This window comes from Protopterus annectens, chromosome 6.part0, assembly GCF_019279795.1.
Source record: "Protopterus annectens isolate FY-2018-M chromosome 6.part0, PAN1.0, whole genome shotgun sequence".
Taxonomy (NCBI): domain Eukaryota; kingdom Metazoa; phylum Chordata; order Ceratodontiformes; family Protopteridae; genus Protopterus; species Protopterus annectens.
The window spans coordinates 473513061-473530291 of NC_056737.1; the positions used below are offsets into that span (position 1 = coordinate 473513061).

General features: G+C 43.0%; 1 protein-coding gene across 1 annotated transcript in view; it reads right to left on the reverse strand.

The window, feature by feature from the left end:
- Positions 1–17231, reverse strand: part of INO80 (INO80 complex ATPase subunit) — a 2478170-nt gene that overhangs the window by 1986367 nt on the left and 474572 nt on the right. Inside the window, exon 4 of the mRNA XM_044074204.1 lies at positions 10639–10824. Coding sequence (XP_043930139.1) covers positions 10639–10781 — 143 coding nt within the window. The 5' untranslated portion in view covers positions 10782–10824. The remainder of the gene's footprint in view (positions 1–10638; positions 10825–17231) is intronic.

A 17231-nucleotide genomic window follows, 5' to 3' on the forward strand; every position in this document is an offset into this window, starting at 1 on the left:
TCTGATAATTCCTGAGAAACTGCAACAGCAGGTGGGATTTCAGAAGCCGATTCCACGAGGTTGGAAGAGGCCTCGGTAGAAGGAATGTTTTCGGCTGAAGGAAGAACCGCTTGCTCGGTTTCAGCCGAAACCAAGACACTCGCGGTTGGCTTAACCATGGTTTCGGCCGAAACCGCGGACCGCGAGTGTCGGTCCTTTCCTTGCGTTTTTTAGATATTTGTGAAGTCGGAGGATCCGACGGCATAATATAAGCAAAATCGGAGCCGAAAAACTCCTCAGCAAATTCCGACCGACGTCTAAGCGTCCGCCGGTTAAAAGAAGCACAGGCTAGACAAGCTGCGACGTCGTGGTCTGGGCCTAGACAAGGTAAGCAGTAAGAGTGGAAATCTTTATGAGGTATTTGTTTCCCACAAGTTAAACAGTTATTCACTTTTTCTGACATCGGCTGAGGCAAGAAAGAGTCCCCAACGGGGTACTTAGCTTTTTAGAAGTCTTCGTAGTAGTATTCAGTAGTAGTAATCTCTGGTTCTGACCGACCGGCACTTGCGAACAGCTTCTGCTTCGGGCGCCACGCGGCAAGAAAGACTGAGGAAAATGGCGTCGGCTGATGCCTTTATACCTGAAGAACTGCAGCTATGACGTCGGGTGAAGTGCGACACCAGCCGAGGCCAGACCCAGACTTTGTAATCCGGCCGACCGAAGGGCTGCCTGACGACAGGACAACCCATTTGTAAGGACTGCAGATGCATCCTTGAAGGACATCTGCAGGGTATGCCAAGGGAGATTTAACTAAGAATTTTTGCTCATCAGGTACCTTATAAAACTTGTCTGTTTTTTTAGGTGCAGGTGGTTGAGAGTCAGGATTCTTGGATGCAGAGGTAAAAGCATCCAGATAGGCAGGTAAGACAGGTGAGATGGCTGATGGGGAGGGAGACTCCACTTGAAGGAGTTCAAAATACCTCCACTGAGTGTCAGTCATCTGGATAGTATCCCATCTGAAGTACTCTTTCATCTTAGTTATAGTTTCACCAAAGGTAATGTCCTCTGTTGGGGAATCCCCTTCAATAGAGTCCTCGTCTGGGGAATAGTATTTCAAAGGAGAGACAATCTGGGATGGATAAGAGATGGACTCCTCAGAAAAAGAGTAATAAGGCTCTAGTCCCTCCTCTCCTTCTTGGGTAGTCTGTAAGGGGAGAGAAATGGCAGAGGCAGACCTACGGCTGAGCACAGGGGATAGTGGAGGGTGAAGGAGGCTTTGGGCCCGACAGCCATAAAGGCCTGCATCAAAGAGTTAGCAAATGATTGCCAATCTGGAACTCCTTCAGGGGTAGGAGTCAAATGCTTATTTTTTGTTTTCGTTTAGTATGCATAAGTCTGGGAGAAGGCCTAGGATCAGAGGCCTGAGTCTCAGGAATTGACGTCTCCGAAGGCTGTCCAACTGATTCTGGTTCCCCCTCGACCTCGGTAGGGACCGACGTCTGGGCTATCTCCGTGGACGAGCCGGCCGTTACTTCTGAAGCAGCTTCTTCGGTGAGAGCAGTCGAAGTAGTCGGTTCTGTCGGACATCCCTCAAACCCTAGACTGGAAGTTGACGGGACATCCGATGGTGGAAAGGCAATGGAGGTAGGCCTGGAAACTTTGGCTTTTTTCCGTGTTGGTTCAGTTGGAACGGCTGATTCAGGCTCCATCCTAAGCACAAGTTTTTTTGAGATGTTGGTTCTCTAAATATAAGTTTAGTGCAGCTAGATGGCTATAGAGGGTCTTCGGTACAAAAGAATGGCAAATGGAATGAGCAGTATGAGAGTGTTCTTTCCCTAGACAAAAGACGCAACAGTTGTACATATCTTTATGCGGTATCTGATGCCCACAACAGCATTCGTCCTTCTTAGTTGACATCGGCTAATACTAAATACAGCTAGGCAAGCTCAAGCAAAAGGATACAGAAAAGTTTCCGCAGTGGGGTAATTAGCGTTTAGAAGTCTTCGAGTGTAGGAGCGAAGTGATCAATGTGACGTAGTCTGCGGTTGAAAAGTTCTGAGGTCTTTGTGTGGGGACGTCACATTTAAGGTCCCTGGTTTATGGCCCTACATGTGACATCCCACGCACCTACAGTAATCAGGCTTAAGCTTTTGTATAGGAGCTGACATTCGGGCTGCCTGAGGTGGGAAACCCCACACTAAGAATACTGCAACATAGGAATAGAAGGACATCAAACTTTAACATAAGTCTGGTGATTCAAAATTCTGAAAATCAAGCTTGGAGAAGTAGACACTTTTTCCCATTCCCATCAATAATTTCCCATCCTTATCAAAAAGAGTAGGATCAGAATTAACTAAGTGCTTAATAGCAGTGGAATCAACTAAAGCTATAATTGCTGGTCATGTTTGGGAATAGTGTACAACATTTAGAACACTGAGGAATTTTACTTCTCATATCTGCTTTTTTAGCGGCAGCAGGCAATAACACATACATCCTCTAAAACAGACAGAAAAGGAGGAATGGGTGTAGGTTCTGGAAATTCCTTCTGTAACAACTCAGTATTTTCTGAGGGATTGAGAAATCTGTGTTCTCCCACAGAAAACACTGGCAACATTCCAGCAATAGTTTCAGAGAAAGAAACTTCCATAGGGAGAATCAGAAATTGAGCTCTCCTCTGAGTCTGAATTAGAAATCTAAAGAAAAATAACACTGCATCCATCTCTGAATCTTCTTGTTCAGATTCAGAATTCGGAATCTCTTCAGGAAAAGAGGAATCCTTCTTTCTTTTACCAGAAACCACTTTACAAAAATGATCAATAGCTTGGATTAAGCCTTAAACCAGACCCAGTAAACTACTCCTACCAAAGAAAATTGAGGAGGAGTAGATAAATGCTTGATTTTCTGTTTCTTTTTGATTGGAAAAATGGGGCCAACTGCGTCACTAATGGCAGCAGCGGCAGCAGCTTCCCCTGGAATGGGCACAGCATTCTAACACAACAGGAAAGCCTTTAATTTTTACTCTCTCAGGACAGACAAGAGTGTCTCGCCCTTGTCCACTGAGGGAACCCCAACAGTTACCTTGGTCATGGCTAACTCCCAGTCCATAGTGGCTGTAGATGCTACACCATAGGGATCTGGGATAAAAGATGAGTGGTCTCAGGTAAAACAAATGGCCAGAGCACAGTCATTCACCTGCAGATGAGGCAAACTGCTAGCCTGCTGCAGTGGCAAAAGCTGTTTGCCTATTTTTTTTTTATTATTGTGGGTGGAAGAATCATGATACCAATAATAGGTTCCATGGTCAAGCCGAAAATGGTGCCTCCTTCCCAGGGAAGAGGATCAACAATTGCTGGTAAACACTACCAATACACAAAAGTTACTTTTGATAGAAAAACACATCAAAAAGCAATTTAAAACACTATGCCAGCCCCACAAAAGTAAAATAAATACAATCTCTCAAAAAAGTGTTTTCAGTTACTTTACACAACTTTTAAAATGAAATAAAAAAGAGAGCTCCATTTAAAGCATGTTACAGTGTCAAAGCAGTCTGTTAAAACACTACACTCTTAGCTTTAAAATAACTTTCCTGAAGAGGAAAGTAATAAAACATCAACAAAAATCAAGAAAATTGAAGTTTTTTTTCCCCTAAAGGGACCTATCTGCCCAGTAAAGGAAAGCACAAGCCAACCTTAGATCCTTGAAAGCCTCAGAGCAGTGTACTTTTCTGTGGCTGTAAAGCTCTGAAGGACGTCATGCCCAAACTTGTCCTTTAGACAGCTCAGCTTAAGTTGCCTGGCAGTTGGGCACATGGGTATCCTGAAGTTTTGGAAGCTGGCCATCTGTTAGATTCTTGGCAGGTTATAACCCTAATAGTTAAAGTTACTGCAGCAGAGATCAATATGATGAACATCACTGTATTACACCTCTCAACTGTACAGTTTCGCAAACTGTCCAGATTTTGGCCTGATATGTTTGGTCTGTTCACAAAATTGTGACTTTCTGGCAAATTAGTGGTAAATCATAAAAGATTGAAGTTCAAAAATAATGACAGACCTTTGAGGTTCAGACTTCATATCCTTCAGAAAATTAATGGTAATGCAAAACCTGTTATTCTATCAACTTTCTAAGTTTGTAACACTAATATTTAAAACATGTCCCTATTTTTGGGTCTTTGTCCCACTTTTATTTATTCCTTTGTCCAGATTTCTTGCTATAAGAGTTTGAGAGGTTATGCACTGAATTAATATTAAATACAAAATTCTACAATAGGAATCAGTTTATGTTTTGAAATATCAAACTTTAAAACCACTGGGAATTAACTGTGAATTAAACTGAAAAATATGTTTGCATACATTTTAGTTTTACCTTGAAAGTGTTGCTTTAAATAATAAACAAAGCTTTCCCACTGAAAAAAAAACTGTGAAATGATATACCAGTGTAACTTGCGTGTCTCAAAATCCTTTTGTCCTCTAGAAGTCAGTTTGTTGAAGTGCCTGGAGTATTATACCAACTTATGTTTCAATACAAGTTTAAAAGAAAGCTCAGGAGATGGAATATGATTAAATGTATATTTTTTGTTTCCTGCAGGTTTTAATTGGTAGGTTCTCTGGTTTAGAGAAAATCATAATTTCTCTCATGGATGGCAGAAATTTACTATATGGAGTTCAGGAAGATGAAGAAAAAAAAAAAGGACAAAACATGTTTCAGCAAAAAGTACAGTTTTGTACCTACCATAAATGTAGATGTCCGATAGGTATGCAACTGCAGTCCTGACATATGGGTTGTCCTGCCTCAGGCAGCCCTTCGGTCGGCCGGATTCCAAAGTCTGGGTCCGGTGTCGGCTGATGTTGCCCTTTCCCGGCGTCAGCGCCTGGGGTATAAAAACGTCAGCCGACGCCATCTTCTTCAGTGTTTCTTGCCCCAGATGCCAGGTGCCCTCTAAGGAAGGCTAAATTTTGAAAAATAGAGAAAAATTCCAGACAAGTACAACAGCATAAAAACAAATACACCATAAAAGATTACCCCAGGTAGCTAAAATGAGGGGTAGAAACCCAAAAGTATACCACAGAGGGGTAGGTGGGAGGGAAAACCTGACTGCAGTTGCATACCTGTCGGACATCTACATTTATGGTAGGTACAAAACTGTACTGTGTCCTTCAAGGATGCAACTGCAGTCCTGACATATGGGTTGAATACCATAGCCAACCTGGGGGTGGTAGGCACTAAGACAAAGATGGTGTAGCTAAAATGCCCTGCAGGACTGCAGAGGCAAACCCTGCTCTGGATCTGGAGTATAAAGGCAGGTTGTAATGTTTGGAAAATGTATGCACGGAGCTCCATGTAGCAGCTTCTAAAATGTCCTTTGTTGCCACTCCTCTTAAAAAGGCTGTGGAGGTGGCTGTAGCTCTGGTGGAATGTGGCCTGATGTCAGCTGGCACAGTTTTTCCATGAAAAGAGTAGCAGAATCGAATGCAATTTCCAATCCATTTAGAAATTGTCTGTTTGGAAATTGCTTTTCCCTGCAATCCAGCAGCAAAAGCTACAAAAAGCTGGTCAGATTTTCTGAAAGACTTTGTTCTGTCCAAGTAGTAGCGCAACTGTCTGTGTATGTCCAAGGTGTGCAGAAGTCTCTCTCCTTTATTTTGAGGATTGGGAAAGAAGGTAGGCAGGTGAATAGCTTGATTCAGGGACACCCTGGATACCACCTTTGGCATGAATGACGGATTGGTTCTCAAAGAAACTGTCCTGGTGAAAAATGAGAAATGGTTGTATTGCCATAAGGGCCTGTAGCTCAGAGACTCTTCTTGCTGAGGTTACTGCCAGAAGGAAGGCTGTTTTCCAAGACAGAAATTGCAACTCTGAAGATGCTGCTGGTTCAAAGGGAGGAAGAGTTAATTTTTCCAGCATGAAGTTGAGGTCCCATGCAGGCACTGGTGGTTTCCTTGGAGGGTTGATGTTCTTTATACCTCTTAGAAACTGTCTTAGCAATGGGTGAGAAAATACAGGCGGATCAGTGTTATATTTGGCAGATATTGCTAAAGCATGTATTTTTATGGAAGAATATGAAAGGCCATTGTGGAGCATTTCAGCCAAGTATTCCAGGATCTGCGGAATGCTCATCACTGATGGGTCTTGACCCTTTTTGCTGTTCCAGATAAGAAATCTCTTCCATTTTGCTGAGTATGTTTTTCTAGTGGAAGGTCTGCGCGCCTCCAGGATGATATCTTTTACCCTTTTGGAAAGTGTATCCTGAGTAATAGTCATGGAATCTTCCAAGCTGTCAGCTTCGATGTTTTCAAGCTGAGGTGTAGTGTCCTGTAATTGTGCTGTGTAGAAGAAGTGGCCATTGAGGAAGGAGCCACGGATTGGTGTGTGTCAAACTCCGTAGCAGTGGGTACCAGTGTTGTCTTGGCCAGTCTGGAGCTATCAGTATGACTTTCGGTTGCTCTGTCTTGATCTTTAGTAACACCTTGGTCATCAAAGGAAGAGGTGGGAAGGCATATAGTGTTAGAGAGTTCCAACTGAAGGAGAGAGCGTCCACCTTCCATGCTTGAGGATGGTATGTCCTTGTGCAAAACTTTTTCAGATGGTGATTGAAGTGGGAGGCAAAAAGATCTATATCCAGCCTTCCCCATGCTTGAGCTATTTGTAAGAAAATGTCTGGATGCAACATCCATTCGTGTGGATCCATGATGTTTCTGCTTAGGCTGTCCGCCAGAACATTGTCCTTCCCTGGTACAAACTGGGATTGTAGCTCTATTTTCAATTGTAGGGAAATATCCCAGAGATTCATTGCCAATCTGCAAAGAGGGTAGGAATGGGTACCTCCTTGCTTGTTTATGTACCACATAACTGTGGTATTGTCTGTCTTTATTAGTAGATGGCCCTGATGCATGAACTTTTTGAAGGCCTTGATTGCATGTATTACTGCCAGCATTTCTTTTTGGTTGATATGCAGGTGCTTTTCTTTTTGTGTCCATTGTCCTTGAATGCATCTGCCCTCCATGTGCACCTCCCATCCATGGTCTGAGGCGTCTGTTGTTATGGTTTGACTTGTATGAGGCTTGCTGAAAGGCATACCTTTGTTTATCTGGCTTGCTTGAGCCCACCACAGAAATTCCTTTTGAAGGCATGGAATGAGTGGGATCAATGTTTCCAGGCTGTGGCTGTGCTGAGACCATAGACTTTTTAGATACCATTGTAGTTTCCTCATATGCAGCCTTGCATGTGGAATCAGAAGAATGCAAGATGCCATGAAACCCAGGGCCTGCAGGATTTTCCTTGCAGTCATCTGGGTGTGTGTTGCCAATCTTCTGAAGTATTCTGGTAACTGTTTTTGTCTTTCTTTTGTCAGAAACGCCATCTGGGTGTTTTGTGTCCAGTGTGGCACCCAGGAAAGGTATTTGTTGGGATGGTACGAGACTTGATTTCTGAATATTGACTGTGTATCCCAAGGCCTGCAGTAGGTGAATGACATAGTCCAAGTTTTTTAACAAGGCTTGTTGGTTGTCCGCTTGTATAAGGCAGTCGTCCATGTAAGGGTATATTTGTATCCCCTGAAGTCTGCAATGTGCAATTACTGATGCCAGGCATTTCGTGAACACTCTGGGCGCAGTAGATAAGCCAAAGGGCAATGCTGAGAATTGATAATGCTCTGAGCCTGCAAGAAATCTGAGGTATCTTCTGCAACTTTGTCTGATTGGGACATGCAGGTATGCCTCCTTGAGGTCCAGAGTTATCAGCCAAGACCCCTTGCCCAGCATGGGAAGGAGTTGCTGTAAAGTCAGCATTTTGAATTTTGGCACAATAAGGTAAGTATTCAGTGCGGGCAAGTCCAGAATGGGTCTCCATTGGTTTTCTTTTCTTGGAACAAGGAACAGTCTTGAATAAAATCTTTGTCCTTGTTTTGCAGAAGGAACCTTTTCTATTGCTCTTATTTGAAGTAGGTTTGTTATTTGTTTGAGTGCCTCTGCCCTTTGATTTGGTGGCAGGTTTGGCCTGCCATGTCTTGTTGGCAGTGTATGAAAATGGAATCTGTATCCTTTGTGTATTATCTCCAGTATCCATTTGTCCTTTGTAATATTGTGCCAATTTTGTGAGAATAAAGATAATTTTCCGCCCAAAGGTGCTTCTAATTGAGCCCTGGATGGCGGAGTCATAGTCAAGTCATTGAGATTGTCCTGGCGGAGCAGTGGAAGGTCCTGCCCCACCTCTCTGGTTCGGTGGCTGCCATTGACGTCCTCTGTAGGAGCCTCGAGTTTGCCCTCTACCTCTGCCACATCTGTTTTTGCCTCTTTGAAATTTGTCTGTGTCAGGAAAGGACCAATGCTTAGAAGGCCAATTCCTGCTGAATCTTGGAGGCTGTACCTGGAGGAAATCTTTGACTGTTTGCACTGATTTTGCCTTTTCCTCTATTTTCTTTAAAACCTCTTGTGCAGTAGCACCAAATAGCTTATGTTTCTCTAGTGGTGCGTCCAAAAGCTTAATTTTCACATGGTCTGGCAATGTTTGTTCCTTTAACCAAGCATGTCTGCGTATGACCGCACCTGTCATTGCTGCTCTACATGAAGATTCCAATGCATCATATCCACACTGAAGGAAATGGCTGCTAACCTGCTTAGTATTATGAACCAATTCATGTAACCCCTTTCTATCTAATGGTTCAGGGGAAGCCAGTTTCTTTTGCAAGTCATCCAACATGTATTCCTGATACTGAATCATATGAAATTGACAATTTAATGCTCGCATAGAAAGGGTGGAAGATGTATATACTTTCTTGCCCCACCTTTCTAAAGCCCTAGAATCTCTTTCCGAAGGGAGTGGGTTCTTAGCAGTAGTGGAGGAAACCCCTTTAGGCCCCTGAGAAATAGTTTCAGGGTCAGCAGTATGGCCCTTGTACAGAAATTGATGTGTGTCTGGGACCCTGTAGTACCTGTCTGGCTTGACAGGAGCAGGGGGAAGAGAGTCAGGGGAAACACTAGATTCTAAATACACATCATCTAAAACATTTAAAACTGGAGGAATAGCTAAGGGTCTATGCTGAGGTAGCTTTAAGAATTCCCTTAACCTTTTCCTAGAATCTGAGTATTCTTGGCCTTGCCATTTGAAGTGTTCCCTCATGGAATGAAGCGTTTCCCCAAAGGAAAACTCCTCAAGAGGAGAAGCAGAGGAAATAGATTCCTCCGCATCAGAATCCTCGTAGGCCGGGAAGGCCTCCTCCTGGTAGTCTGAATGTGCAGAATCACCTGAGGCCTCATCGGATTACTGGGAATCTACCTGCTCAACCCTAGGCCTCTTGTCAGAAGGCGGCTGAGAGCCTCTATCTGGATGAGGCTGTGAACCCCTAATTAAAGAAATAAGGTCCTCAGCTAAACTTAAAATTTGAGAACCAGAAGTGGACCCCAGAGAAACAGATCTTGGAGGGAGAGACTTAGCCTGTTTGGCAGCCTTAGCACGTGTGTAGGCCTTAATGGACATAGACACTGGAGGCCTGGCAGCCCCACGTGCTGGAGTAGTCTTATCCACTGAAACGGTGTCAGAGATATCCTGGGCTACGGTCTCAGAGGGGAGAACAGAAACCGGCACCGAGCTGGCCTCCGGTACCGAAGTAACCGGTGGAGCGGTGTCGTCAGTCTGTAGTGGTTGCGAAACCGGCTCAGAAGAGACTGAGACACTCGCGGTAGGCCTAAGCGTGGTGTCGGCCGAGACCGAGGACCGCGGGTGTCAGTCCTTATCTTTCCGTTTTTTAGGTAAATGTGCTGTCAGAAGCTCCGACGGCATGATATAACAGAAATCTTCCCCAAAATAATCCTGTGCAAACTCTGACCGACGCCTAAGAGTGCGTTTATTGAAAGAGGCACAAGCTGCACAGGCCGAGACGTTGTGTTCTGGGCCTAGGCAGGGTAAGCAGTAAGAGTGGAAATCCTTATGAGGTATTTGTTTCCCACAAGTTAAACAATTATTAACTTTTTCACTTTTATCTGACATCGGCTGAGGCAAGAAAAGGTCCCCAACGGGGTACTTAGCTTTTTTGAAGACTTCAGTAGCTGAAAACACAGGAGCTGGTCGACCGGCACTTGCGAACTGCTTCTGCTTCGGGTGCCACGCGGCAAGAAAGACTGGAGAAGATGGCGTCGGCCGACGTTTTTATACCCCAGGTGCTCTGACGTCGGGGAAAGGGTGACATCAGCCGACGCCGGACCCAGACTTTGGAATCCGGCCGACCGAAGGGCTGCCTGAGGCAGGACAACCCATATGTCAGGACTGCAGTTGCATCCTTGAAGGACATCTGCAGTAATTCCAGTGATCTATTTCTGCTGTTTTTCATTTTATTCTCTAGGATAAAACTCACTGAATGACATAAGAATGTGTTCAGCTACCAGCAACCATCAATCCCACAAAGTAGTTATACCATAGAACAATACCATTAGCAAAAGATAATCAGCAACAGGAAAATTTTAAATCTCCCAGTCTAAGAGAATATACTTCCCAAAAGGTGTAAGAAAGATTTGGTACAATCTTCAAAGCAGTAAGCAGGTATGGTATTGACAACCTAACATGTACATCTCTAGAACTTTTCTGTTCCTTATCTTTCAATATCAGGGCATACAGATTAGCAATGAGAAGGGATAGTTTGCCTAGGAAGGCTGGACTACATACCTGGAGATGCTTCTGCTGAAGATGGTAGCTGTTTCTCGTAAGAAGTGTTCTAACCGCAGGGCCCGCTCCAGGTACTGCAAGTGGAGAGGTGTTGCCAGCTCTTCACAGAAGCCATCCTCCTTCACGCCAAGCTCTGAGGCCATAGAATAAAAATCTCTTCATACAGAAGTCTGCCAGGTTGAACTCCTAAAAAAGAAAAAAAAATACTCTCAGTAAAGAGCAGCAGAAATGAACTAAATAATTTATTTATACTTCTTACAATTGATTTTAAGATGATTCATTTTGCTATACAGAAGAAATAATGAGGTCCTAATGGAGAAATAAAATAAACAATAAAAAAGAGTAATACTGCTGAAGCTGAATTTATTCTCAGGCTTTGCTGAGTATCCAATTATGGTAGACCCTATTTTTGCAAAATCACACCAAAATTATAGAACAGATTAACAAATAAAGACTAGGTGTAAGGTCCTCATAATAAAAAAGTGTCCATTCTTGGCATACACACTGGTGCCAAGATTTGGAAAAAAGACAGTTAAGAATCCTCAGTGCACAGAAACTTTCATATCACAGGACTATGTCATGTTATGAGTAAATCCCACCGCCCCACCCGACCACAGTAGAAAAAAATAGCAGTCTAGAAAGAAAAAAGAAGCTACACCAAACTAGAGGCACAGAGACAAAAAGTATAGATTGATTATATTTATGCAATAAACCCAAAATTTAACATCTGGTAGAGGGGTGGGGTAGAAAGTAGGTAAGTAAAAGAGGGGGTGACCATTTTGTTCGGTTAGATGGCTAATGCTGTAAGAAAACAAAATGAAGGTCTTAAGCAACATCCTTTATATTAGCAAAATAAATACTATCAACAGCTGCTTGAAAGAACTAATCTACTGTAACATAAGCAGGGCCTGCTGGTGGGATAAATATCTCCCTCAAAGAATGCTTCAAAAGATGTCCCCAATTTATAAAATACGGTAGTTCCTTGACCTTCTCCAAACACAACCTAGACGAATATCTAGGGAAACTCTAAATTTAACCCACTTCTTGCCCCTCACACCCTCATGGAAAGAGGAAGAAATTAGTTGGAAAATTACTCATAATAAACAATACTTACTAGTGGGATCTTGTAGTTAAGCTAAAAAATAATCTACTAAGAACCTATTAACCTATGAATGCTATTATTGATTAAGCAAAACAACCTATAGATTTGTCCACATGTAAAGAAAAAGCAGTGCATAAGAATTCTGAGAAACTGAGGATGGGTCTAAGATGAGAAAAAAAAAAAGGTCGAAAAATGAAAGTTATGTACTTATCATTACGCTACATCCATATGGTCTTCCTCCATCTGGCTGAAAGTACAGGTTATTGGATCCAACATCAGAAATTTTTTTAGATTCTTGGATCCAGGGTTCAGGCTACTCCCACCTACCATAATTCCTTTCCATCCCTACAATACTTCAGATTGAGTTTACCCACCTGCACCCTAAACATATCTCTAAAATCCAATAAAAGAGAAATTGGAGAAAAAAAGAGAAATAGTTATGACACAGTGCAAAGACAGTATGCGACACAAAGCTCTGGACAGGTCTGATGAGGTCTGTCTAGAGTCACAAAGCTGATAATTTAGGCAAGAGGGAGGGGAAGGGTGAGCTGGAAGGAAGACAACACGGATCTAGCTGTATCGTAAGTATATAATTTTCATATCCAATGTTGTCTTTTCCATTCAACTCAACATATAGGACAGATTCACCCGTCAACATAACTCCATGGTGGTCTAATGGAAGGTTATTTTGAAGGATAGTGGAGCCAAAGGACACACTAGATCTAGACTGTAGTCTGTAGGTTAACTTGCAATGGGAGACAAAAGTATGAATGCTAGACAAGTAGCTGCAGCACATATTTCATCTAAAGGAACTCTGGCGAAAAAAAAAATGGAGATTTTTCAAACTGCTCTATTCAAATGGGCATTGAATCTGTGAGGAAAGGACAGCTCCTTTGCTTTGTATGCAAAGTAATACAATCAGATAGCTATCTGGACAATGTGACTTTTGATACACCATCTTTCAAGTTGGCTCTTGAAAATGAGCTTATCAGTTTTCCTAAAACCTTTCGTACTATACAAATAAAATCTCCATTGACTGTGAACATCCAGCAAATGTAACACATATTCCCCTTTGTTGGGAAAAATTGGAAAGAAAACTGGCAAGTTAATGGAATGGTTAAGGACAGCTTCCCAGGCCACATTACAATGAAAATTATCATTTGTTCAAAGAGAAACTCAGATAAGAAGATTTACATGACAATACCTGTAACTTTGAAATTCCACTAGCTGAAGTAACAGCCACCAGGGAAATACTCTTCCAAGACAGAAATTTTAGCTCCATTGAAACTGCTGGTTCAAATGGGGGTCTAATCAAGGCTTGAAGCAGCAAGGTAATGCCCCAAGGAGGGCCTGGTCTCTCAGTGGTGGTCTGAGAAAAAAGGTTCCTTGGAAAAAGGCTTTGGACAACTTCAATGAAGCAATGGGGGTCTGATTTTTCTCCTATATGAAAGTTAGATACGGCTGCCAGCTGTATTTTAATGGTATAAAAATAACACCTTTCTGAAATAACTGCCAAAAAATACAGAATAGATGGTAAAGGAGCTAAAAATGGAACGACCCCTTTGGAGGAGGCCCAGATAGCAAATCTCTTCCATTTAATTCTACAAACTTTCATGGTGGCTGCATTTTGTGGAGGATAAGATATGAGCACTGAAGAAGAAGAAGCAATCCTGGCATTTCTGGGCATCACTGAAACTGAAGGCACCAAGTGGTTAATTAAGCTCAGGGCTTTATTGTCCCGGTGAGGCTGACCAGACGGGTGTGAGTAAGAGATCTGGAAGAGGATACAGCACCCAAGGAGGATGTTTCAGATAAGGTCAAAAAGGAAGAGGAACCAGATTTGATGAGACCAAAAGAGGTAATGAGGATCACAGTTGCTTTGTACGAAAACACTTTCTGAAGAAACCCCTTTATAAGGGTAAAAGGTAGAAATGCATGGAGCAGACCCAGGGGCCACATGCGAGTCAGTGTGTCCCTCGGTGACTGTCTCTCCTGTGGAATCAGTGTAAAGTAGCTGCTGCACTTGGTGCTGAGAAGTGATGTAAAGAGACTACAGCAGAGCTGTCCCAGTGACTGAAGATAGTGGTCGCCACTGACTGAGTGACCACTTGTGAGGCAGGAGGAATGGATCCGCTAAGACTCTGCTGAAACACTGGTACACCACAGGATGTGAACTGCCACTAAAAAAGTATTGGGAAGACATCACCCACTGCCAAATCTTCATGGCTTCTCGACATAGTGGACATGAGCAGGTTGCCCTCCCCACATTTGTTGACATACCAGACATAGCCACACTGCCTGTTTGGGTGGAAATCACACCCTTGGTGGAGGATCCTGAAAGATCTGCCTTCACCTCCAAGACAGTGGTGCAAAGGTTTGGTCTCTGAAGTTGCTCACATGCCTTGAACTGTCTTCCCTTCAAAATGCACACTCACACCAGAAGGGAGGAGTCTGAGGTCACTGTGGTGTTGGCAGGTGGAAAGATGAATGAGTAACTGAAAATCACTAAAGGGGAGGTCACCGACAAGTGAATATTATGCCTGCAGATTGGTGTTAGATGAACTGAAAACTGCGTTGACTAAAACATCATGGACCACTGGACAGAGAGGGTCCACTGGAAGACCCTCATAAATCTGACCTGAGGAACTAGTGTTATCAAAGAAACTACTGACTCCAGTAATCAAAGAATAAGTCTTGCCAGGGCTTTATGAAAGAAATGACATGGGAAGCTTGCAGACAGAGAGAGAGTATTCTTTTTAGTCTGCAAGTTTGGCAATTTGAGAAACCATGTCCAGGTGGCACCCTATGAATTTCATCATCTGGACTGGTGATAACTGGCTTTTTTTAGACTGACAGTAATCCCCTATATGGTAACAAAGTTGAAGCAAGAAGTCCCTGGTCAGAACAAGTAGATCCCTGTTGGAAGCATTGAGGAGCCAGTCAACTAAATAAGGGAACACCTAGTACATTTGCAGCCTTAGGTGTGCTCAGACCACTGTCATGCACTTGGTGAACATCCTGGGGGCTGTGGTGAGACCAAAGGGCAGTACTCTGAACTGAAAGTAACTGGCCCCCAGTTGAAAAAAAAGAACCTTCCAGACTGCCTCACTATTTTTATGTGATAGTAGACATTCTGAGGGTCTACTGAGCACATCCAGTCGTCCTTCCTCAAGTGAGGCAGAATGGACTGAACCATGACCATCTGGAATCTCATCTATTTTACAAACTGGTTGAGGTGACTGAGGTCAAAAATCAGCCTGAGGTCCCCAGTCTTTTTTGGAACAAAAAGAATGAATAGTTGTGTAAAGTCTTACTATAACCTTTGATGTCCTTCTCTTCTATGTTGCAGTATTCTTAACATGAGGGAGATCCTCCACCCCAAGGGACCCAACGTCCAGCCAGCATACAACAACTTTTAGCTACTGCAAGTACATGGGATGTCATACATATGGCTTGTCGAATCTCAGCCATAAAAAGGACATCCGCACATACAATCTTCAGAACTGAAATGCCCCAGGAGGAACACCGATGTAAGGAAAAAAGAAAGTACTCTGCCATCCAAAAAAAGAACAAGGTACAGGGGAGGGGGAAGGAGGGGGGGACAGAATATTGCAACATAGAAAATAAGTACATCTAAGGTTATGGTAAGATTTTAAACAACTTATTTTATGTTCTTCTTTTCTAATATTGCAGTATACTTAACATGAAGGAGAGTACCAAAGCTTAGGTGGAAACCTGGGAGGAGGAAGGAACAGAGGTACCTTCTACAAAGCCATGAAAAATGGCTCTAGCAAAAACCAGCCCTAGACTTAAAAATACTATACAGCTTGTAATGCTTGGTGAAAGTATAAACAGAAGACCAAGTGGCACCTTGCAAAATGGTGTTACTATCCAAGCCCCTTAAAGAAGACACTAGAGGAAGCCACAGACCTAGTGGAGTGAGCCTTAACAGGAACAGGGAGACTCTTACCATGAAACATATAAGAAAACAAAATATCCTTAGAAATCCAAGAGGAAATAGTCTGCTAGGAAAAAGGCAGCGCCACTGCCCTAGGATGAAAATAAACAAAAACCTGATCAGATTTCCGAATAGCCTTAGTCTTATCCGAATAAAATATGAGTTCTATGCACATCCAAATTGTGTAAGATCCTCTCACTGGAGGATTGCGGAGAAGAGAAAAAGGTGGTCAATTGAATAGACTGATTAAGCGACAACTCATTCACCACCTTGGGCATAAAAAAAGATTAGTATGCAATGAGACCCTATCCTTATGAAACACAAGAAAAGGTGGAGAAGCCATTAAAGCTTGAATCTTAGAAATCCTCCTAGCAGAAGTTAAAGCTAGCAAAAGAACAGTTTTCCAGGTACAAAATTTTAAGGAAGCTGAAGCTGCAGGTTCAAAAGGGACTACAGTTAGCTTCTCTAAAACATAATTCAAACCCAAGTAGGAGGAACTGGTTTCCTGCGAGTACTAACGTGAGGGACGCCTTTGAGAAAAAGTTTCACTTCTAATCTACAAGCTAAAGGGGGGAATCAACAGCAGACAAGCAGAAATGGCTGACAAGTGAACTTCCACTGGGCAATAAGCCAAACCACTCGTTAACTCACACAAGTAGGAAACAACTGGGATATCCACCAACAGTGGATCCAGATTATGTGAAAGAACCAAAGAGCAAATCTCTTCCATTAGATAAGATCTTCTAGTATTAGGTTTTCTGGGCTCCTGCAGTACCCTATGCATGTCCTCAGAAAAAAAGTTGTCTGAAAGGAATCAAAAGTTCAATTACCCACAGAGTCAGTGGATGAAGCACAGATCCCTTGTCTTGTGTGAGAAGGTCCATCCTGTGAGGTGACTTGTGATGACTGTGCTTGGCTAAATGCAGAAGAAGAAGAGAGAAACCAATGCTGCCTTGGCCAAAAGGGAGTCACCAGCAAGATTTTTGGTTTATCCTGCTGAATCTTGAGCAGAACATTTTGAATTAGAGGAAGGGGGAATGCACAAAGAAACATCCCCTTCCATGAGAACGATAGGGTGTCCACCTTCCAAACCAGAGGACCTGGGACTCTGGCACAAAAAAAAAAGTTGTTGCCTGTTCAGAGGGGAGGCAAAAAGATCCACTAGAGGAGTACCCCACCGACCGTCCAGGTCCAGAAACAGATCCCTGTGAAGCATCCATTTGTGTGACTGAGTCATGGACCTACTGACAGTGTCTGTAGTGAAAGTGCCAAGTCCCATGCCACCAGAACCAGTCTGCAAAGAAGATATGATTTTGTCCCCCCCCCCGCCCTGCTTGTTTGTGAACAACTCTGAGTTGGTTGAGGCACATGAAGAGGAAGACATGAAGTCAGAGAAAATTGCTGAATCCACCAAAGAAGCTCTGATTTCTACTGATTTGATACTGGCCCTGTTCATGTACTTCTCCAGGCTAAATCTACTCCCATCTCTATTGCTCATCTACTCGTCTTCCTTTCCTTTTCCATCTTATGCAA